This window comes from Leptonotus elevatus, chromosome 11 (assembly GCF_054856555.1).
Source record: "Leptonotus elevatus isolate MCC_2025b chromosome 11, RoL_Lele_1.0, whole genome shotgun sequence".
Lineage (NCBI taxonomy): Eukaryota > Metazoa > Chordata > Actinopteri > Syngnathiformes > Syngnathidae > Leptonotus > Leptonotus elevatus.
The window spans coordinates 16,575,503-16,598,780 of record NC_141249.1 but is presented as its reverse complement, the minus strand read 5'-3'; the positions used below and the strand labels follow the sequence as shown (position 1 = coordinate 16,598,780).

General features: G+C 43.3%; 1 protein-coding gene and 1 long non-coding RNA gene across 2 annotated transcripts in view; one reads left to right on the top strand and one right to left on the bottom strand.

Moving 5' to 3' along the window:
• The first annotated feature begins 211 nt into the window (after nt 1–211).
• Nucleotides 212–23,278, top strand: part of trabd2b (TraB domain containing 2B) — a 52,524-nt gene continuing 29,457 nt past the window's right edge. The window contains exons 1-2 of the mRNA XM_086089274.1: nt 212–603; nt 4,398–4,967. Of these exons, the coding sequence (XP_085945400.1) occupies nt 487–603; nt 4,398–4,967 (687 nt within the window). The 5' untranslated portion in view covers nt 212–486. The remainder of the gene's footprint in view (nt 604–4,397; nt 4,968–23,278) is intronic.
• Nucleotides 19,169–23,278, bottom strand: part of LOC147166068 (uncharacterized) — a 132,865-nt gene continuing 128,755 nt past the window's right edge. The window contains exon 5 of the long non-coding RNA XR_015096484.1: nt 19,169–19,233. This is a non-coding gene — a long non-coding RNA (uncharacterized LOC147166068). The remainder of the gene's footprint in view (nt 19,234–23,278) is intronic.

Sequence of the window (23,278 nt, the reverse complement as noted above, 5' to 3'; positions counted from 1 at the left end):
GTTGCATTATGTTTGCAGGACGCTTTGTGCGAGGCTCAAAGTACTTTAAATATGCATTCGATTGCATCGAGAGTTTACAGCAAACCTGTCATCCCCCTCTTAACCTGCGCCCAACACACTCCCCCCTCTTTTTAGGGAAGGGGCGAGGGGGAGGGGGTAAGAAGGGGGGGGGGGGTTACCTCCCACTCCTCCAGCGCAGAGACGCTCCAAACTTGTGGAGCGCACCGCGGAAACTTCCCAAGACTTTCTAAACACTGACTTGTGCTCCGCACCGAGAGGAGGAAGAGAGCAGAAGACACACTCCGGGGCACCCGAGAGGCAAAGTGGTGGGGATGGCGAGGAAGCGCGATGGTCCCCCCGCAGCGCGGCTCGCGCGAGGCCACTAAAAACCTGCCGCTTTTCAAGGCGACGAGGACAGAGCAGTGAAACAGAAAGAAAATAGCGAGATAAGGAATTATAAGACAAGCTGCGTCACACCTCGGCACCATGTTGGTGTGTGCGCCGGGGCTCGGCTGGGTGCTCCTGAGCGCGCTCCTGCACCCGGTGGCGCCCTGGGGCGCGCCGGCAGCCGGCAGACCGAGGCAGTGCGACGCGCCAAAGTCGGTGAGTGGAACAAGTCACTTTCGAGTCAAGTGCACATGTGTGATCATTTGAGCCTTTGTGAACGTTGGGAAAAAGCAATTCATAGAATTTAGTGAGTGTTGAGAGTTGTTTTGATAGCATCGGTTAAACAGGGGCATACAAGACAGGACTTTGACTATGATATGGCTGCCCTTGTGGTGGTAACACAAACAAAGCATTATTATTACAAGCAAATCAATCAGGCAATTTTTTTTTTACCAAATCGAAGTCATGATATTAGAATAAAGTTGCAGTACCGTAAGCATGAATAGAAAACACTTGTTCCATTTTGGGGGCGGGTGGGACAACTCAAGTTGAAAATAAAGTGATATCATAAGACATGGGTAGAATACAGTGACTTAATATTACTGAGATTTTTTTATCGACATATTGTGAAAAATAAAGTCTTATATTATAAAAAAGACGGACAATATGTTTTGGATAATGCAGGGACAAAAGTAAACATTTTCTAAGTTGCAATTAAGTGAGAAAAAAGGAGATGTTTATGACTATTCTCACATTTGTTACATCACAAAAATCGATTTCTGAAAAAAAAAAACATTGGCATCCACCCCTCACAAAATTATGACTTTATTCTTGAATCTCTGCTTTTTTAACCAATGACATGTAATATGACTTTAGAAAAGTTCTATGTCTTATCATAGTAAAAAAACAAAAACAAAAAAACAGTAAAAAAAAAATAGGGAAGGTTGAAACTGGTACTCAACTTTTGAGCGATCACCAATACCGATACTACTAGTACTTTCAATACATAAAAAAAAAAAAACAATGACAGATAATTAAAAAAAAAAACACCTCAACATCCCTATATAGCATTTTTCCTGATGATATGAAATGGCAATTTTCTATGATTTTTTTCTCCATGTGTTCATAAAATGCATATTTTGTATAGACGACAGTGAAACGAATTACTGCATAATAAATAATTAAAATGAACTCATAATTTAGTGGCCAGAAACAGTCTTGATCGTAAAACAGCCACAAGAGGGCTAAGAGGGCGACACTATTATCGGCGACTGTCGTAAATACCGATACCTTGAGACAAAGCCTGGTATCGGTACTCGTCCGTAGTAAAAACAAAAATGTCACTCTTACTACTAGAGCTACTACTACTACTAATGTTACTAGTGTTAATAATAATGCATGCAGGTTTTCTTGCGTTCAGTGAGAACATTGAGAACTGCAGGCGACCTCTTGTCAGTTTTAAAAACTGTTTATGTGACAAGTGCTCGTGAAGAACTTGACTGCATTTGGAACATTCTTGCTGATCTTCCAGCAAAGTGGGCACATTCTCGCGATGCATGACGTATTTAAAAGAAAAACAATAAAGCACAGATTCATCATATTTAGGCCAATTTTCCCTCGCCAAAAAAAAAGGGTGATGTCCCCCTTAGTTCATTCAACTGCTATGATAAAAAAAGGATGATCAATTTCTCCAAGTGGACACAATTCATCCGAGATTATGAGCTTGAGGAGACGGTGCTTCATAACTTCAACATGACTTCTAACGCCGCACGCCGCACTCTGGTTTGTGTTAAGAGTAATTACCACCATAAAAAAAAGTTTAAAAAAACGGAGCCCAGCGCGTCAAGGCTCGGCGGTGAAGTCCAGCGCATAAACTCACCACTTTTCCATGTCTTAAAGTCTTCACTTGACTGTGCATGATCTCCTCGCTGCATGACATGATGACTAATGGCACGGGATGCTGCACATAGAGAAGAAAAAAAAAAAGAAAAGAAAATGAAAATGCCTTCCACTTTGTCTGAAACTGAAAATTCAATTAAAGTTCTGTTTCTGCGTTTGTGCCACAAAAGCACGACGACGCTCTGGATTAAATAAAGAACCCTGGATTTATTTCGTCTGGGCGGAAACTTTGCCAGACATCGCACTTGTTTTCGATGACAAAAAGCAAGACCCGCAAGACGATTTGACTCCCTGCCGGCCGCTTCCCCCGACGACAAACGCGGCATTGGCAGCGTGATATAATTGGAGCTGAAGGAAAACTTCGTCAGATTTTTCAAGTCAACAATTTCAAAGAATAACCCGAAATCCCGGCAATGGGTTTGATCCCTCAAATGCCTGATTACGCCGTGTCTCCTAAGCCAGATGATTGTTTACAAAAGCCTAAAGTGGCCATCGTGCCAATCGCAGCAGATGCACTTCTGCTGCTGAGCACCGAACAAGAACCATATTCAAAACGCAATGTGGCCTTCTGCTCATTTCATTTGCTGCAGCATAAGAGGCACAAGTCGCAAACAATGCGCTCTTGTCGGCAGCAGGGCCCCCCTATGGCGTCACAAATGTCACCAACCAAAGTCTCTCAGCGGGTTCCCAGTAAGGAACGGCCTCCTTTCAACATTTTTGGGACTTTATGAGCTCCGCTCAGTATATTTGCACTGCAGCCTTCAAATGCTTCCAAAGAGGCTTTGGCGAGTGAGCTACACGAAGCTGGACAATAAACGGAGGCCTGTTTAACAGCCAAGAGGGCCTCCCTATAAACGGACCGTGGGACGCGGCGTCATGTCGACTTTGCATCCCACAAATGATACCTCAGTCTTATGTAAGTTGATGAGCATGACGAGTATGCGGCGCTGTCGTCGGGGCAACATTGGAAGTCCACAAGATCACGTTGTTGGCCCTCGGAACTTTCAAATAGGACATTTATTGCATTGTTGCTGGTTTTATTGTTGCTAATGTACTGACGAATATAGCAGGACACGGTTGTAAACATTCCTTACTGTGTATATTAAATGACATCAGGCTGTCTATTCACATACAATCTTAAGGGACGCAAGTACATCGATACGAGTAATGGCCGATTGGGTATGTCTGCAGGGGCGGAGCTATGTGGGGGTCAATGTTGGCCACTCTCACTGGCCACCATGACATCAGGGGGAAGATTTGGATAAACGTGACTACGTGGCGGAGATAATTAGTTCCACCTTACTTTTGTTTCCACACAGTTGATATACACTGAACGCGTATGCTCCGTCAACATCAAGGACATTATAGTTAACAAAAAAAATAAAATGAAATGCGCTAAAGAAATACAATGAAACAATTTTTTTTTTTAAAAACAAAAAACGTACTGAAACTACATATTACATTTATAAAACTACTAAAATTGACTATAATTAAAGCAAAAATATTAATACCATACTGTACATGCGCTTTTAGGGTTCATTTTTGATGCATTTATCTTGCTGTACATCTGTAGTAAGAAAGGTCAGTTGTTTACTTTATTACAAAATACGTAGCAAATTTTCATTTGCACTCGACAAATACTCCTTATATTAAATACACAAACGAATGCTAAAAATAAATCAAAAACTAAACTAAAACGAAACATTTTCAAAAAAATTTAAACTAACAAACATGCTCTAAAACGACCCAAAAAGTTGGTTAGCTAACGGCGTGCTAGCAACAAACAACAGGAAGTTTGTAAACATGGACAACAGACATGAGATGAACTCGCTTAGCGCTAGCTAGGTTGAGGCTAGTAGCAAAATAGATGGATATAAAATGGGACCAAAGAGGGGAAAAACATACATTTTTTTCTCAAGGTCAAAGTACTGTAAGTGACTTTAAACTAAAAAAGGTCAACCTTTCTGTGTTTCGACTCGCCAGTGTGTGCTAAACGCTCATTCGGTGGCTAACGTCAATACGAATAGCGAACAAGACCGTCTACGGCCATGATGACACCGCAACGTTGTTGTATCTCATCCACGCTCTTTATTTTCCCGCTACTTCCGCAGCAAAGTGACATGAACTCTTTCCTGTGGAAAGTGAAGCGCGCACCCCCACTGCCCCCCTCCTACCTGTACGGCACCATCCACGTGCCGTACACCCGAGTGTGGGACTTCATCCCGGATGTCTCCAAGCGGGCTTTCCGCAGCAGCCACAACGTTTTCTTCGAACTGGACCTGACCGACCCGCTCACCGTCTCCAAGCTGACCAGTTGCCAGCTGCTCCCCCACGGGGAGAACCTCCAAACGCTGCTACCTCGAGACCTGTACCGCCGCCTCAAACGCCACCTGGACTACGTCAAGCACATGATGCCGTACTGGATGACGGCGGACCAGCGCGGCCGCGGCCTCTACGCCGACTACCTGTTCAACGCCATCGCGGGGAACTGGGAAAGGAAGAGGCCTATATGGGTGATGCTGATGGTCAACTCGTTGACTGAGTGGGACGTGAGGTCAAGGGGGACGCCGGTGCTGGACTTGTTTTTGGCACAGGAGGCGGAGAGGATGCGGAAAACCACAGGGGCGGTCGAGCGGGTGGAGGAGCAGTGCCACCCTCTCAACGGCCTCAACTTTTCACAGGTAAGAAGAAGAGCTTTTATTTGACTGAAATAGCCAAAATCTGCATCATTGACGCCCTTTGACAGGTATTGGAATTATCGCCCTCTTGTGGCATCGTAGGACATTACAGGGAGCACAAAAACATAAAGGACATTTGTTTTTAACCAACAGCTGAGGATATGATTCACACACACGCGCACAAAAAAACGGTCTCTCAGATCGCTTGTAATTAGGCCTCTTGAAATGTCACTTTGCAATTCTTAGGCCATTTTGAGGGCTTTCCCAGCCTCAAAAACACACTTTTGTAACAATGTTCATCCTGGTGAACATTTACATTTAAAGGGAAAGTCAACCCCCCCAAAAACTAGTCTAAATACGGTATTCTGGTTAATAGTGCGTAAGTGGAATATGTTAAGCAGCAGAATTCAGCAGTTTTTATCAATATCAGAAGGCGGCCATTTTGCAACTTGCTGTCGAGTGAAAATGAGATCACAGTTGCTCAGGTCTCAGGTAGCCAATCACAGCTCAACTTCAGAAAACAGGTGAGCTTTGATTGCCTGAGCACTGAGCAACTGTGATGTCATCTTTAGTCGACAGCAAGTGGCAAAATGGCCTGACATGGATAAAAAAAAAAAGGGCTGGATTTTGTTGCTTAACTCATATCCAACAAATGTAATATTAATCAGAATGTCATGTTTAGACTTATAACATATTATTGTCATGAAATGTTGAAGGTTGACTTCCCATTTAAACTCCATGAGCCCTAAAAATCACACCCAAGAAATCGTTGAGTATTTCGCCTTTCACTCTTGAAATAAAATTTGGTACGTTGGTTTAACACAAAAAGAGCCACACATTTTTTTATCTGGAACATTTTAGGATCAGTTTGGCACTTTCCAGAACTCCTTTAAAGACAAACTCATCCGATTTCAACATATACTCGACCGGTTAGCCAAACTAAATAGTGAACGATTTTACCTAACACGGAGGTCAGCTTTGCAATGACACGCCCGGCCTTTAGGGGGCATGAGAAGCTACATACAAGCCAAGTAGCATGAGCGCCGCAATCCAAAGCAGAAATTCAGCGCCTGAATGCCTTTCCCAAAGAAACATGGGAGAAGAAAACATTAGGAGGGGAAAAAGTGATTAAAACATCTCTCTCGGTGACATCTTTACGGTTATGGATCTCCCCGCGTGTGTGTCGACAAACCCAGTGTGCAGAGAGTGTCAGGCTGACCAATGTCAGCGCGGGACAGATTGGACAAGGTGAAAAGAGCACAACGCTCACACTTGCGTTAAAGCGGACAGGAGTTGTGATGAACAACCAAAAGACGACTGCAAGCAAACCATGAGCAGAACATCAATCTTCAAGTAATCGTTTTGGGATGAACAAATTAAGGGCGAGTGCTTCAAATTAAATAATGAGCCACGCTAATCCAAAACTATTCCTCTTGTGGGAGGTCCCATAAAAATCAGCAATGATCCTTGACAGCATGAGGAAGACGCTTTGCTTGAATTTATGCTCGCCTTTGCTCTTTGATCTCCAGCGGAGGGGAAATATCTCAGTCACGCAAGAACTCCCCGCTCGACACATGCACGCAAACACAACTGAACATATAGGCGCTCTCGCCTCCACGTGATAGGTCAAAAGGGGGGCCCGCGAGCTAATTTTAGCAACAAATGCGCTCCTAGCATCTTCACTTTCATGAGAAGCTCCTAACGACGCTGTCACAGTGGCACCGTATGTATGTCCCTTACGTTCCAGGAAGCGTTGCGGCTCCCTAAATAAACGGAGCAGAACTCGTCTGCGTGGAAAAAAGATGCAGTTGGGACGGCTTTGCAATTTGTATGGTTTGGAGATGCACCGCTTTAATTTAGAGCTGTATTAATACAAGCATCCTCATACAGTGGAAACAGAGGGCAAATTGAGGGAAGGGCTTGTCTGTTACAGCCAATTGTACTTTTTTTTTTCATGGGCTAAAAATTCCAATGCGGAACCACATTTTTGTAAATAAATATATTTAAACCCCCCCACAAAAAATAGCGGCACCGTACCAGAAATAACATTGAGTAAAAACAAGTCATATGAATAGGTCAATATGAGCGATGAGATTACATTTGAAGGCACCCTCTCACACTGTACTGTATAATATATAATATACACTGCTTTTGATGGGAAAGTCGCCCCTACCAACATGGCCGCCAAGTTGGTGCATATTTTAGCCTGCTCTCGTCTACTGTAAGCATGTTTATCAATGACAAGATGGGAGCACAACTCGACCAATTCTGGAACTAAAAGACTGAGTGGACAGGACACTATTTTCTGTCCGTTGAATCCGGGGTTCTTGTTAAATTAACGTTCCGCTGTATAGAAAATGGATGGAAAGAATAGACTGCAGTAAACGACTTTCAACGGGACTTTCAAGTTCGTAAGACTTCTGTTCTTCCACGCCACTCCCCGAACGGCTGACACCAATTTTAAAGCACACACTTGTCCGAAATGTCTTGAAGAATTACATTTTAGGAGGAACTAGTGCATTGGGCCAAACCCTGATTGTTGAAATAACAGATTAAGAAGCACGTCTCAATACTTTTGTCTATAGACTGTGTCATATGTCATACGTTGAAAGGTTTTTGGCAATTACATCACAGAAACAACAATTTAACTACATTTCAGGCAAGGTTGGAGTTATTACCTGAGCTCAATGTGAACTGTGTAGACACGTGCATGTTGGGATCCAATCGTTTGTAATGTACTCCTTTTGTACACTTGACTTTAGTGTTTGGTACCTTTTTGGGGCCTGGAAAATGGGACTTGATCCCCATTTCTGTCAGACGTTAAAATATTTCATGGCCTTGGGGAATATTATTGATGTCCCCTCAGCTTCCAATCTCATTTCCAAATATGTACGAGCGAGCCCAGCTGACATGGAAACCATTATTGCCAATTATAAAAATTAGCGATTTAATCCGAACACTGTGGCTGATCGGCTCGCTGTACGCTTGACTGTAAAAGCGGCGAGGTCGGACGGATACGTGGACGGTAGATGTGAAGGCGGTGGGCGGGAATCGGAGGGAAGTCAAGTGTGATGGAGACCGACTGCGCTTGTGTGGTCACCGCTCGAGCTAATCTGAAACATGAGCCACGTTAAAAAGGGAAATCCTTGTTGGGAACGCTTCCAAGCCCTGCCGGCCAACATGCTATTTGTTACCAATAAAGGCAGCTTACAATATCCTGTAGCTGACTTTTGCGAGTGGTAATTCATCATCCGTAAGCACCTGGTCTCCGCCGAGGGACTGGTGATCTCAGAGGAAGTCGTTTTCTCCTCGACAGCCCCCGCTCGCTTGTCGAGGCGATAGCGCTAATAGCGGCAAAAACGTTGGCGCATCAAAGCCGCCATTGTGCGCCCGTGACAGCTTCGGTCTGCATGGGACCCTGAGATCACAGCGAGGTGTGGCTGCCTCATCACGCAGGAGCGACCGCATAGAATGTGGAAACAATGGCCGGTCACGGCGCATGCTTCTTGTCTCGTTGCGTTGACGCTGATGTCGCTTGGCAGTCGGGTTCTGCGGTCAGCTGTGAAGCCTGATGCTTAATACGTGTAGCGCACAATGGCGAAAGCGAAAAAGCTTGTTTAAGGGCGCAAGCTGCACAACCGCAAAATGTGATCTTTGAAGCACCGCTTGACGTCGGCTCCATTACGTACACGACAGGGCAGCATAATACGCACAAAAGGAGATTGGCCAGCAAGGAGCGCATGAAGGCAAGTGGAAGCCATACAAGCCAAAATGGACCCTCGCGTACTCGTGGTTCGGCACCCGTGGATTTACCTTTAGGATTTTTTTCTCCCATAATTTTTAACAAAATATTCAATTCAATTTTTGTTTGTTTTGAGGGGCAACCTCTGTTTTTCGTAAAAATGCCCCTGAATAATAATAATATAAAATAATAAATAATATGCTAAAAAATACTTTTTAGCTTAAAATGGCTTACTTTGACCAGGATCACTCTCCGCATTGTGGCCAAAGGCAGAACATAGTCACAGATATTGTATACGCCGGCACGCTGTAGCATCCCGGCATACCTACGTGGCGGCCATGTTGGCAGTGGCAACGTCCTCTCAAAGGCATTGCATGGACATTACAAATGAGTCGTAAACCGCACGTTCTCAACTGATTTTCTTGAGGTCTTGATATTTCTTTGATATTGATATTTTTACCTGTGAACTCCCAGTTCCTTTTGTAGTAATTGTACGGCATTGTATACAACCGTCTGCATCATGTTGTACCAGCATCCTCTAATTTGTCCAGTTGGCGACTGTTAGCTTAGCGTCATCGCAGGATGGAAAGTTGTGATCATCCTCTTATTGATTATGCCAAAACTCCATTTGTGAAATGAGGGTCAGTAAGACTCACTTTGATATGCTGGGTCACATACGTCCACTTGAACCTGTGTTATTGCCTAAAATGAAGAGAATGTTATGGTGACGGCCAAAAGGACAAAATCCAGCTCAGATATCTTCAGTCTGTGGGGCCTCTTCGCAAATAAACACCCTTATTTATTATTTTCACTGGGTCACGTTGCAAGCTGAGCCCACGGGCCTGTGTCGGAGAAAAAAAAAAAAAGGCATCGTATCTGTGGCGCCTGACTCCTGGGCAGAGGGGGTGCAGGGGTCACGTGGGAGGCGGCATGGGAGTCAGAGGGGCAGCAGAGCGCTAAGGAGACTGGCAGTCTGCCGGGGTCAGTCTGGGCAGCGGAGCATAGAGGCCAACCTTTGAGCAAGTTTTTATACACCAGTTGGGGACTTGAAAGATGCGGCTAATTGTTTTCGGTGCACGTACGAGGACTGTGGAGGAGGTGACAGCAGGGGGCGTCGGCCTGCTGGTAAGGCGGAGCTTGGTTTACAGCTTCGGTGGAGCGTTGGCTTCCATCGGGTGTACCTAATGAAATGTCCGATGAACCCACAGAGAAAAAAAACGATCCCGTGTCTGAACGCCTTCTTCTCCTCACTCCATCATTCTGTCTGACATATCCCGAGGCTGCTGTTGTCCCGCTGCGCACCCACTCATCATTTGCAAAGGCGCACACACATCGGAAAATGACTAAGGAGGAGAATAGATTTAAAGCGTGTGCGCTGACGTGTGTCCTCTCTGCAAGCGGGACATCTGAGGGTGTTTCCCATCCGAGCTGTTATTACCTGCGCAAATATGCGGGAAAAAACGGAAAGGCAGCACGGATCAACCCGCTCGCGCCGGCAGGCAGACGGCGGCCCCGCTGCTGCGCTAATGACTTAATAGGCCCCCTTAATGACCAAATAGCCCGCTGCCATCCAGAAGCACTTAGACAATTACATGCTGGCCAGGACCTGGCATGCTGGCTGTGAGATGGAGATGGAGATGCAGAGTAAACGCTAGACATGTTTTGTAGGAAAACATGAGATAAAAGAGGAAAACAACAGTGAAAGCCAGAAAGGTGAAATAGTCCCTTTACAGTGTCATTTATCAAGAGTTCAAAGAGCTAAATAGACCAATTACTACAAAAATCGGGAGAAAATGGATATTTGTTCTCTTATAACAATCCTAAATCTTAGTGAAGCGGCAGCAAAACAGCCCAAAATTCTGATGTCCGGGGGTGTGGCAGAGGAAGAAACTTGTTATTGATTTAATTTTCATTAAAATTACGCAACCCTGAATTCTAATGAGAATCATTTTCTACGCTTGCAGAGGCCTTGGATTTCCCTCAGGATTAATAACATAGCGATCCATCATCGGACGCAGTATTTCTGTTTTTCCCATTAAGGTGACACATCAGCGGCGAGAGGTTGTTTTGGGATGGAAGGCCAGGTAGTTTTCCAGAAGGGCCGGACGAGGTTAATCTCAGGTTGTCTGGAACACAGGCTGATTGATCACAGGCTGGAATGCGACTGACTGATTTCCTCCGAGACCCGCTTGGCCCCTCTGGAATGCTGCTGTCTTCTGGGATGTCACTGCTTTATAACTTTAGTAGTTCATGTTTAGTTTAAGCAGGATAGTAGCTTTGATGTGCGTGCGTATTTGTGATGAGCAGACGCATTTTCACCAGTCAAATGTGTTTTTTTTTTCTTACAATGCTGAAAGAACCTCGGAATTGGAACAGTTTGGTGGTGGAACTGAGTGGAAATACGCCTCAAATAGGTTTATGATGGTAAAAAAAAAAAATAGAATACAAAGTTAGACCCAGTCTATTTTGACTATTTATAATTAAAGGGGAAGTCAACCCCCCAAAAAATATTTTTGACAAAAATATTTTCTATGTAGCTCCACTAGTCTAAATATGGCATTATGGGTAATATTGTAATATTTAAGCAGCAAAGCCCATATATCATTTTGCCACTTGTTGTTGACTGAAGATGACATCAATGTTGTTCAAGTCTCAGGTAACAACCAATCACAGCTCAGCTTTAGAAAACAGGTGAGTTTGTTTTCTTTGGTCCCCTCGGGTCTCCTGACGGCGGTGTTCGGTTTAGGTGAACGGTATGGGATTTTTTTCTAATAGGTTTTTGGTGAGCTAACAAATACAATCACGCACGCACGCACGCACGCACATACACGTACTCACCCACATTCAAAAAAAAAAAAAAAGAGCAATGATGATGACATTACCGAATGAACAATACTGAGCTTTTTAGAAAAAAAAATAAAAAATAAAGAAAGAAAGAAAGAAAACAGGTGAGCTGTGATTGGTCGTTGCCTGAGCCATCTTCAGTCGACAGCAAGTGGCAAAATGGCCGCCACCTGAGATGGATAAAAAAACGGCTGGATTTTGTGTCATAACTCATATTTCACAATATTAATCAGAATGTCATGTTTAGACTAATGAGGTCACATATAACATATTATTGTCAAGAAATGTTTAAGGTTTACTTCCACTTTAATTGAAAATGCAAACAAAACAAACAATGAATAGTGAGTTCAGAGGTCAGCACGCTATTTATTGTGGTGGTTTCACATTGGACGTTGGCCTGCACTCTCCCCAGAAAATGCGTGTGCAGACCAGGTGGAACAAAAAAAAGATTTCCAGTATGCTTAGGCATGCAACTTTCCATGTTGGACACATGTTGCTCCCACATGAACTCGCCGTCCTGGCCCGCGCATATTAACACGGCCCTCCCTTACTCACTCGCACACTGACCAGCAGTCATAAATAGGTGCCAGTAGCGAGTGTGTGTGTGTGTGTGTGTGTGTGTGCGCATGTGAGGCAGGCTTGTCGAGGATTAAGTGGAATTAGCGAAGCCCTCTCACTGAACCCACTTCCAATGTGACCCAAGCATCTCCTGCGCCCCCTTCGCCGCGTCCCCATTATACACAAGCCAGTGGAGCGCTTCGGCAACATGTTGCTCACCTCTCGACATCATTTGCACGCCCATGCACTGGCACCCCTTCTTGCATCACACCTTTTATTTTTAGCTACTTGGAGGAAGGAGTAGGTCAGTAATTAGAGCCAGTTCCCGTATGACTTTAGGATGAAAAGATCGGCATTTTCACTCGATGAAATTATTGGGCCGTTACTTGAAATAGCAAAAAGATTCAAAATGATGGGAAAACTATTTACCTCATTAATAGGTTTTGTAAATGTATCACAATGTTACAGTTGTCATATAGATATACCAAAATTAGAAACTGATAGTAAGATACAAAATAATGAATCCAAAAGGGCTGACTAAAGTAACTGGACTTCTTTCATATCATCTTGAGACCAACATTTTCCTTAATTGGCGATTTGCATAAAGTTTTGAAACTGAAGAGGCATTTTTTATTTTTTTTATATGGTTGACTTTAAGTCAACCATTGTGGTTATTTCATACTTGTTCGGCTATATAGCAGAACATTTATATGTTGTACTTGGCTCATAAAAGCACACAGTGGAACGTTTTATTGGCAATTCATAAATGCTCTATTTTTTTCAGTCTTTCTTGTAAATAATTAAGTAGAGTGACACCAAATTTACCGTTTTAAGTGAAAATGTGATACCCGGTGATGCAAAGTGATGAAATTCATCAGCACAGGTTTTTTGCTATTTTCTATAAACGCTTGCCCTCATTATTCGGAGTCTGAATCAACTCGCTGTATGTTTTTGTAACGTAGCAAACTAGAAACAGAGGCAGTTTTTTGGCAACATTTGCAGCCGGTTTCCTACTGGCGTCATGCCATGTAAGGAAGCTTGGGTCGTCAAAGAAATCCCAAGTCTATAAAAATTTCGATGAGTGTGAATGTTTGTCTGTCTACGTGTGCCCCGAAGAAGATGAGGAGGAAGCAATTGCACCATCACACCTCCGTTGACATCCTGCTGTGTTTCACAAGGGATAGATGACACCTGACGTTGCGTAACCAACGGCGTCTTGGGGGCGGGTACTCCTTTAACACACTGCGGGTTGCTGAGTATTCATTGCAAAAACGGATCCAAAGGCATTGATCGCTCCAAGCGGAGGCGGGTGAGAACGTTCATTAGTCCGCTTCAACCATTGAAATTCCCAGGACTTTCTCTAAGCCTAATTGACTGAATGGAGCGGTTGCTTACGTCGCTGGCCTCCCGATGAACCCCCCCCCCCCCCCTATCCCTTTGGCTCAACCCACAGTAGCCCCCTTAACTCACCCTCCCAAGCAGCTCAACGTGCAACGACACCAACCTGAGCCAATTAGTCTGCGCAGATGACGTTTAATAGGATAAGCAGTTGGGAGAAGATATCAAGCGTGAGATATTTGATGAAGGTTAACCATAACAGGAACAGGAACATGAACAGGAAGTAAATGGCAAACGGTACTCATCATCAGCATCAGGAGCAACCGGGGGTTCAGTAACTTGCTCAAGGGCACTTCGACATGGTCACAATGGCATTGAATCGAACCCAACGCCTCTGGGTCGGGAGACGACCACTCTACCACTGAGCCACGCCGCCTCCTGTTGACTGAATGAACATGGGTAGCCTGCGCTTGACCTGCTCAGTCCTTACCACGGAAGCAAAGGAATCATGAGAAGTTGGGACTACATAGTCCAATAACGTAGTCCAGGTTGGTGGAGGCGACATACTCTAACAGAAATGTCTATAAACTGTCATTTAGAAATAGTATGCGGTGGATAGGCCAGCACCTCTTGGCTGTTGTTAAACCTCAAAACACAGTATGTTGGTACCGTCATAAACCAGGACCCGGTCTATATACAACCAAAGAGATATCACAGTGAGGCCTCATTGCTTTCTCATGTATTCAAAGTTTAATTTAAGACCCTCTGGCCCCGCACTTACATCACGCTCAATTTCACCTGTCAGTTGGCGGGGCGGCTTTTCTACCACTGGAACAGTTTAGACGTAACATCACACACATGGCAGAGTTTAACGGAGCGCAAATGAGACGAGGAATCAAATGTACTTAGTGAGTCGTCTCCGCCTTCCGGGAAGGACGGGGCGAGAGGAACAAGATGAGAAAGATGAGAAAGATGAGACAATGGGGCCGTGAGACTCTCGGTGGGTGGCTCACCTCTCGTCTTTCGTCATCGAGCGAATCTTCCTGGTGGACTACGTCAGTGGCTCCCAACATTTGATGTATTAGGGACCTGTCTCAATAAAAGAAGATTATTGTTTCTTTGTGGCCTGGTCTCTGGAGAGGTAGGTCCATCAGGAAGGCCAATCTCAGATTCAGTAGCAGCAGCGTGGTTTTTGTTTGGGAGTTCACACAACCAGTCTACATGTGTTCTGTGGACTTCAAACATGTCCTCTTTTGGAGTTCAGGATACCGAAACCCTGATACGGGCTGTTTGGTCCCTTTACCACATTTTCAGAGTTTGGTCCGCAGATTTGATTCCAGTGAGGGTTAGACTCCGCCCTTTGTCACCCATTCTGTTTATAACCTTTATTGACACAATTTCTAGGCACAGTTGAGGAGTTGAAGGGATCCTGGTTGGTGGCCTCCGTATTGTATCTGCTTTTTGTAGATAATAATAAGGTACTGTTCCAATCAACAACTCTCACTGGACTCTCTCCACTTGAGTGCAGCGCTACAGTCCACAGCCCAGGGTTTGAAAGCCACCGCACCACGTGACCGAGTGTGTGATTGGCCCGCGGTTGGCGGCAAAGTTGTGCAAACAGATTAGCGGGGAAACATGTCAGCGTACGGGGGCCCCCGCCAGATGAATGCGCGCGCTGTGCTGCTCACACACGTGGGATTGTGCGCTCCTGACGGGGCGTAAGGCACATGAATGACGAGCAGGTGGAGGGGGAGCTTAGATCGTGTGCCGTCTTCGAATAAAGACGTGTCTATTAATACGCAGATTTTAATAGAGGAGAGTAAATCACGTGGCGCTCATATTCCGCAGCGTCTGCGGTTTGCGGCCTTCGGACAGGCAAGAAATCACAAAGTGGAAGGTATGCGCAAAAGGTCTCCGACTGAACGTTAAATTGCGCCCGTGTGCTGCGGAAATGACACTCAGCAGCCATTTTGTTAGGTACACCTGCATAATGTAATGTAATGCCGATCGGCAGCGCCGGGGCCCCGAATTCCTCTTTTTTTATGAAGGGGCTTTTGTTGACGCTGCCAAAAGTGGTAATAATTCTACTTGATGTTCATTAACGAGGGCCGAGTGGGTGGCTGGCCGTATGGAATCGAATTTTATGGAGAGGTGTTTCAAGTATGCTGCCAACCTCCCGTAAGAAAAATAGAAGCCCTGCTCAGGTCACTCCAGACTATACTGCCGCAATAAAAATATGAATTTATATTGACTAATCAACTATCAAAACTGTTCTCAGCTATGTTGGCCCAGACAGATGCTGCATTTGAGACGGCTGGGAAATTCCGACCTCAAAGCGTTCCACTCAACAAAATGGCTGACGACTTCATGAATAGATCGTTTGACTGTTAACAGTGGTTACAAACGAGTCATAATTAATCTTTTTTTTTTTTTTAACATACATTTGACCTAATAACAGCAAGATCATATAGCAATATATCTACACACACATGTCCATGCAAAAAGACTTACTAGGCAATATTTAAACACAGATAATTATAGTTTATGTTGTCTTTTAGGCTTTTGGGGCTTTTGCAGTTTGGTCTGTTCCGGACTAATGCGCTTAAATCACATTTGATACTACAGTACTTTACATTGTACAAAGAAGTATGGAAAATAAATATAAAGTCATAATATAATCATATAGGTACAGAAAAATATATAACTGAGAATACATTTGTATTTTTGAAGAAATTGTAATTTTGCCCCCCCCCCCTCCCCCCAACAAAATTGAAATGAATGTCAATGAAGACGGGTATATCGATTTGCCCAGACTTTGACTCCGAACGGCGTTCTAATACATGACCCCCCCTCAACATGTTCTGACTTCCCAGTTTTGTGGAATGTGGGTGAGATACTTGGCCCTGTGAGGATTCCTGGTGCACAGCTGAGTAGACTGAGAATCCAAGAGCAGCAGATCAATCTAACCATCATTGCGTTGAGTTGAACTTGGCTGCGCACACATGCCTTATTCCTTCTCGATGCATATGTCAAGTCACCGTGCCAGACCACCCGTGCTACGGTCGAGGCAGCGTCCCATTATGAAGCTATATTTTATCCTCCGACTCCTCACTCGACATGATATGCGAATTTCATTGCCAGTGGGTGTCGGGTTTAGGTCGGTGTGTTTTTTGTGGAGATTCACAGCACTGGATATGGCATTTGTTTTGTTTAGTATTTTTTAGGATTGAAACATTTATTAAGTTGTATGTTTCTGACTAAATGGTCATATTTGAGAGAAAATCCTGAGAATTTTTTTTATTTTTCAAGAAAAAAGTTGAAAATGTTGGGAAAATGGGAAAAAATATATTGGAGAAAAAAATAATTTAGAAAAATTTATACATTTTGAGAATGACATCTAATTTCATGAGGCTAAAGTCTTATATTTAAAAAAAATAGTATATTGTCAGGACAAAAAGTTACATGATTTAGATTAAAGTCAAGGTTGTACATTTTCAAGAAAAATGCTTATCTTCAAGATGACAATGTAGAGAATCTTGTCAAGCCTTCCTTTCGTGTTGGTTTGCAAAATAAGGAAATAGTATTTTGTCACATCAACATCTGATTATCTTCGGTATCAGGACTTGGATTTTATATACTGTATTAGCACTAACGTCTTGCCTTTGTGCTGAAGTGTGAATCTGGAACAAATCACAGGTTTTCCATAGAATTCTTTGTGCGCCCTTAGTTGATTGTCAAAGGTAATGGTTTCAACACGTAAGGAGACACAAGGCCTCGGCGAGTGTGCCGCTGTTCTGTTGACAGGCACAAAAAAAAAGAAGAAGAAAAAACTCTTTTTGAAAGTGATTGCATATCGGGGCCAAGTGTTGGAGTGGAAAAACTACAGTTTGTTAACTTGCCAGTAAACAGAAAGGAGTGAAAAAAAAAATGAAGGGCACACACTTAGGTGGACGTCTTTGTCAGAAAAGGAGAGGTTGCATAAAGAAGACGCGCGGAATGTAGTATACAAGGTCTGGCTCGCACACCGAGCCGCTGTCTCAGACTTTCGCTACACATTGAGCCGTCTCCAGACCACAAACACACAGTTACTTGGAACAGGGAGGAACTAAAACAACCTTGGGCAAAGAGCCACTTGCTGCTTCACCAAGTCTGTAAGAAGGATGAGTACATTATTATCTGAGGACATTGTTAATTTCCATTTCAACTGATAACAGCATGCCATGTTTAAGTGGAGAACGTCTGGATGCTCGCTAACAGCTAACAAATTTGTGCTGTGTCTGTCTTTTTAAAAAGATGATGATGATGATGATGATGATGATGATGATGATATTTGGACATATAGGCGTAGTCGATTCTTGTTGTGGGTCAAACTGATCCAATAAATATCTATATTTTTTATATGAAACTACACATTCACAGACTATAAGAAATTGTTAATTTCAACATATGTACAATGAAAATGGTTAACAATAAGCTACAAATCATGTTTATTGGGTTGTTTTGGAATATTAAACATTCCGGGTCGAAATGACTCATTTTAAAGATGAAGAATCACGAATTAGGAGTTTTTTTCTTTCTTTTTTTTTGCAACGAAACCTCATCAAAGCACACTTATAATGATTCATTTTGACATAATTTCTATTAAAATGGTTACTTTTGTTTACCGGAATGCATTTGGAAAATGAAACAAAAGCAAATCAAACCATTCTAAAGTTGAAGAACTACCAATTAGCAGTTTTCCCCGATTAAACTTCTCATTAACAGACAATTAAACGGGTTCCTTTGGACATATTTGCATTGAAAACTGTCATTCATGGGTTATAATTCATTATCGGACATTAAACATAGCCTGGGTCAAAACGACCCATTTCATAGTTAAAGAACGACAAATTAAACTTGCTAAAAATGGTTCATTTGAAATTTTGCAACCTAAGCAGTGAATGTTTGTCGTAATACATTTTCATCATTAAACGTAGCTTGCTGTTGCTGACAAACCTACCTAACAGGAGGGTTAAGACAATTAGTTAGCGTAAATGCATCACCAGCACTGTGTCCAGCGGACAACATTTTCTTTATGACTGCAATTCCATTTTTCTCAAAGCTGAGACATTGGACGACTCACTTATGTGGAAATCACAGCGGTAATTGCCTTCATTGCTCTCTCAACACGCATACAAGTGCAGATTTATAGGCTGTTGAGAAATGAAGTCCGACCAAAAGCTTGAAGTGAAGTATAAGATCAATGACAAAAAATCTGACACATTTGCACTCTTGGTTTGTTATTGCTAGTGTTGGACTGACGCTTCAAAAAGTTTGATGGTCCCCACAGTGAGATGATTTTCATTTTCCGACATCTTTTACATCTGGCGATAGATCGATCACATGGCTTCCATTTTTTTTTACTTTTCTTACCGTGTCCTCGCACTTGGCAAATGACGGGCAACTGTAAACGATGCTGTCTTTACACAAGCGACTGTACATGGGCTAATAATAGATTTAGCAGCATACTGAGTTTGTGATTATTTGGGAGTGTTCCGACACCCACGCTGCACGTCGCTGATTATATTTGTGCTCTGTTGCCAAGGCAGCAAGTTGTGTCAGATTCATTGCAATAACTCCTGGGGGGAAAAAAAGTCTCAAGAGTTGGGAATATTTTCCCTGAAGAAAAATCAGTTGAGCCATGAAGACAGACAAAATGCATTAGAGCAAAAATAATCTTACCCTCAATCTGGCTGCTGTTTGCTTCCAAACGACTTGCTCTGACCCAAACAAATTCTGAACGTTGCCCTTGGAAACCGAGACAAGAGACAAAAAAAGAAAAGAAAAGATGATTAGAAGGGGAAAGAATGAGGGGGGAGAAAGATGGAAGAAAAGATCACATTGGCTAAAGAAAAAAGAGAGAAAAACACAGCCAAGACGTTTATGACTTCAGTGACATCAGTCTGTTAGCAGCAGGATTTGAACTTAACCCAGTGGAGGGACTGAAGACAGCTCAACATATGGGCTGGAACGCACTCCTCTAGGCTAATGCTGATTAGCTGTCATGTTCTCATATTAGCAGGAATTTGTGTGGAAAATTAATGAATGTTATCCATGTTACTAGCTAGCTAGGTAGCAAGACAGCTAGCTAGGTAGCAAGACAGCTACAGGTAATAAAATCTATCATCCATCTATCCAAGTTACTAGCTAGCTGTCTTGCTACCTAGCTAGCTAGTACAGGTAATAAAATCTATCAATCTATCTATCTATCTATCTATACAATAAGTAATAAAAGTTCAGATTTCTATATAAGCAGACTGCAATATGATAAACGCACTCAATCCATGTTCAACAACTGGGATGAGATTCTGATTGCCTTTGCGAAATATTGTGTTTGTTTTAAAGACGTAGATGCCAAAGTAAGAAACCAAAGTTTTCTTAGAGGCAAAAAAAACAACAACCCAAAAAGCGACGCTGGTCTCAAATGGTCGTTGGCTATTGTGGAGGCTTCACTGACTGCGGATGAAATTATTATGATGGATGTCTGTTCGGGTTCGGCTCCTCTGCGGCCTCTCTGCCCACCCAAGAGGACGAGCCGCCAATGTGGCTCTTGTCCTTAAAAAGCAAATCTATTACACTTTTTCCCCTCATGGAGAAACACAAATAAATTCGTTTTAATCAGCCATGATCTCTTCGGGGGCTCATCTGGAAGGAATGTAATTGAAACTGAAGGTATCCTAATATTATTCATACGCAAAAGCGTTCTCTGCAACATCGATATACCCGAGGGCGATCGAGTGGCTCCGATGAAGACGCGGTTGCTCCAAGTGGCACGGAGTCTGGCTCGAAATCCTTAATGTGACTCACAAATCATGCGAGTTATTTCAGCAAATGACTACAATAACGAGAGGCCCTCGGCGCTCCCTTCCTGTCTGTCCTCTTTCCTCCCCGCGTTGGCTCCCGTCGCTCCCTGGAAGTTCCTGATGCGGGAAAAAAGGTCCTCCTCAGAAAGGAGATCCAAACCGCAGGAACGGGAACGCCAAGCCTAACAGGGTCTGACAGCTGATCGCACTGAGAGGGCGCTTATGTGCGTCTTTAAGGGCCGCAGCAGTGGGCCAAATATCTGTTTGCGTTGGTTATGAAAAAAGTAAACATCCCTGGAGGAGCTCATTAACTCACTTCTCGTTTTTTTGGGGGGTTTATTTGCTGGTTTTCCACACGCGCGCATGGAGGAATGCTTCCACACTTTCAAAAAAAAAACAGTCTTACGGTTGTTCATAGAGTCAGAATTTGATAGGAAAGGATAAGTGGCTCCCCTCCTCTATCTCATCCAGCTCCCTCATGGCCGCAACCAGCAGCCTCTCTGCTGATGTGTGATGAGAAACAGATGGGTGGCAGGCGAGTGAAAGTCAGAAACAAAAAGGGGACAGGAAGAGGAATAAAATGGACATAAGTCAAAGGAAGGCACAGGGGTGAGCAGATAAAGGCAAAGCGAGGGGGGGGGGGGGGGGGTCAGGCAGGATGTAAGCGAACGCGCAGCTGCTGAGAAATGACCGTCGCAATTTATGTGCGTCGATCTGCTGCATACTGACACGCATGTGATGATGCAGGCTGACATCTTGTTGGCTGCTTTGGCAGCAGCAAAAGGGGTAAATCTAGAACCGTGAGTGTTTGCTAATACAGACCATCACAAGCTCAACACGAGCGCAGATAGCAACGCGCCACCTCCGCGTTCCACTGCACGGTAGCCGCACGGCCTGTAAACTGTTGCTAGCGCATTCCATTGTCAGAAATTGATACTATGGAGTCCTCCGCTATATTGGTTCGTCATTCACATCCCTGCTACATCAGAGACTTTTGAGCAATCATTTTAATGGGGTTTTACAGTATACAGTACAGGCAAGTGCGAATTAAAATAAGAGCAGAAAATGTCCCCAAACAACATAGACAATATGCCTGTGAGTATTGTTGTATGGTAGCATTAAGCTAGGTGATGAAAATGTATTGTTGGGAATTTCACTTAGGGATGAATAAAATACCTACCTACCTACCTCTCTGTTTGCTGTTAGTAGATGCTAGGGGATTAGCAATTACTGTAACATTCATGCTAACCTCCATTAGCCTGTCTATGGTGTTTCACATTTTATAGTAACATCAAGCTAGCTGACTTTTTATGCGACTTCCTCTTATTGTGACTTGCCCTTATTGATGGGGGAAAAAAAGTGCCTGCCTACCTATCTTTCTGTTTGTTTAAAACAGGTGGGACCGTGGGAGTTTAAGGGTTTATAATTACCGTTACATCTATGCTAATTTCCATTAGCCCGTCTTTTTAAACTAGCGGATTTTTTTCATGTGAATTTCGTTTGTTATAAATTCCCCCCGCCCTGTGGAATGACTAGAAATCTATCTAGTCTGTTCATTTGTTTTAGAGAAGTACACGTTTACGCACCCATGCTTTAGCCTGTCTATGGTGTTTACCATTATAAGGTAGCATTATCCAAGGTGACTTTACATGCATATGTTGTTGTGTTGTCTTCCCATGAGTGATGACTAGAATGTCTACCTACCTATCTCTTTATTTTAAAAAGGCACGAGTTTAATTCTTTATAATTATCCTTACGTCCATGCTAATTTCCATTAGCCCATCTTTTTAAACTACTGGACTTTTCATGTGAATAAATAAAGAATCTGCAGTTCTTTTAAAGAGGTAGATGTTTAGGGACTTATTACTTTAACTTTTATGCTAAGTTCCTTTGGCCCATTTATGGCGTTTTATATTACCGTGCGTTAGCATTAAGCTAGTAGGCTAATTGGTTAGACGAAATAGTACGTTTTTTGTTTTTGTTTTTTAGTATGGACGGTTTAGATCTCTTTTGTTAAATGGGTGCATTTTACAGTGGAAATTCAACTGGGAGTGACAAATACGGTTGAAGCAATCACACTTTGCCCATTGTTTGGAGAAAGAAACCAACGATTGCTTTCAACACAAATGGGTGTTCAACTTTACACTAAAAACTGGTGGTAAAAAGATTTCTTGAAATATGTAATCAGGGCTATCCTTAAAAAAAAAAGTCCAGTCTTAAAACTAGTGCATGTATACTGCCTCTCATATAGACTAATGGCATGTCTTCTTCTTTTTTTTTTTTTTAACAATCTCAATAAGTTATAATACTTACGACTTCCAGCTTTCTAAAGGGAACAAAATGTTGAACATTGAAGTGACAGTATTTAGTAGCTGTTTGTCCACTCACTCTCACTCTCACTCCACCCTGACACAGAGGATGGGAAGCATGTTGACTCATCCACCGTTTTGGAGGGTTGCCATGGCCACACTTTGGTGTACTGACCCAGGTGGGGGTGTTGATGTGGAGGATAAAGACAAGTGGCGGTGAAAGAAAAGACCTAATCAGGAGAAAGGGTTGAGAAAGTGTTGAGAGAGAGAGAGAGAGAGAGAGAGAAAAGGAGAGAGAGAGAAAACAAGAGAGTGCGGGAGTGTTTTGTTTTTTTCTTTCTTCAACTCGCACAGTGCAAACATATTGAATCATTGGTCTAGCATGTGTTTGCATGCGTCTCCTTTTGTTATCTACGCGCCACACCAGAGCGCGTGAGTCACAGTTATCCCCTTTACATTCTTTTGCAATAATCCCGAAGTGTGCAAGGCATCTGTCAGTGTGTATGCGCAGACGCGCGCCGCCCGCGAAACCACGGCCGCTCACCCGTAACCCATCCCAGAGCACATCAACACACCCGCCGTGGAACGCTCCTTGATGTGGCTCCATTTCTGCTCAGTTGACTTTGACAGTTTACAACAACCCTTCGACGATGTTATAGTAGGTGTGTGTCATGCCGTTCT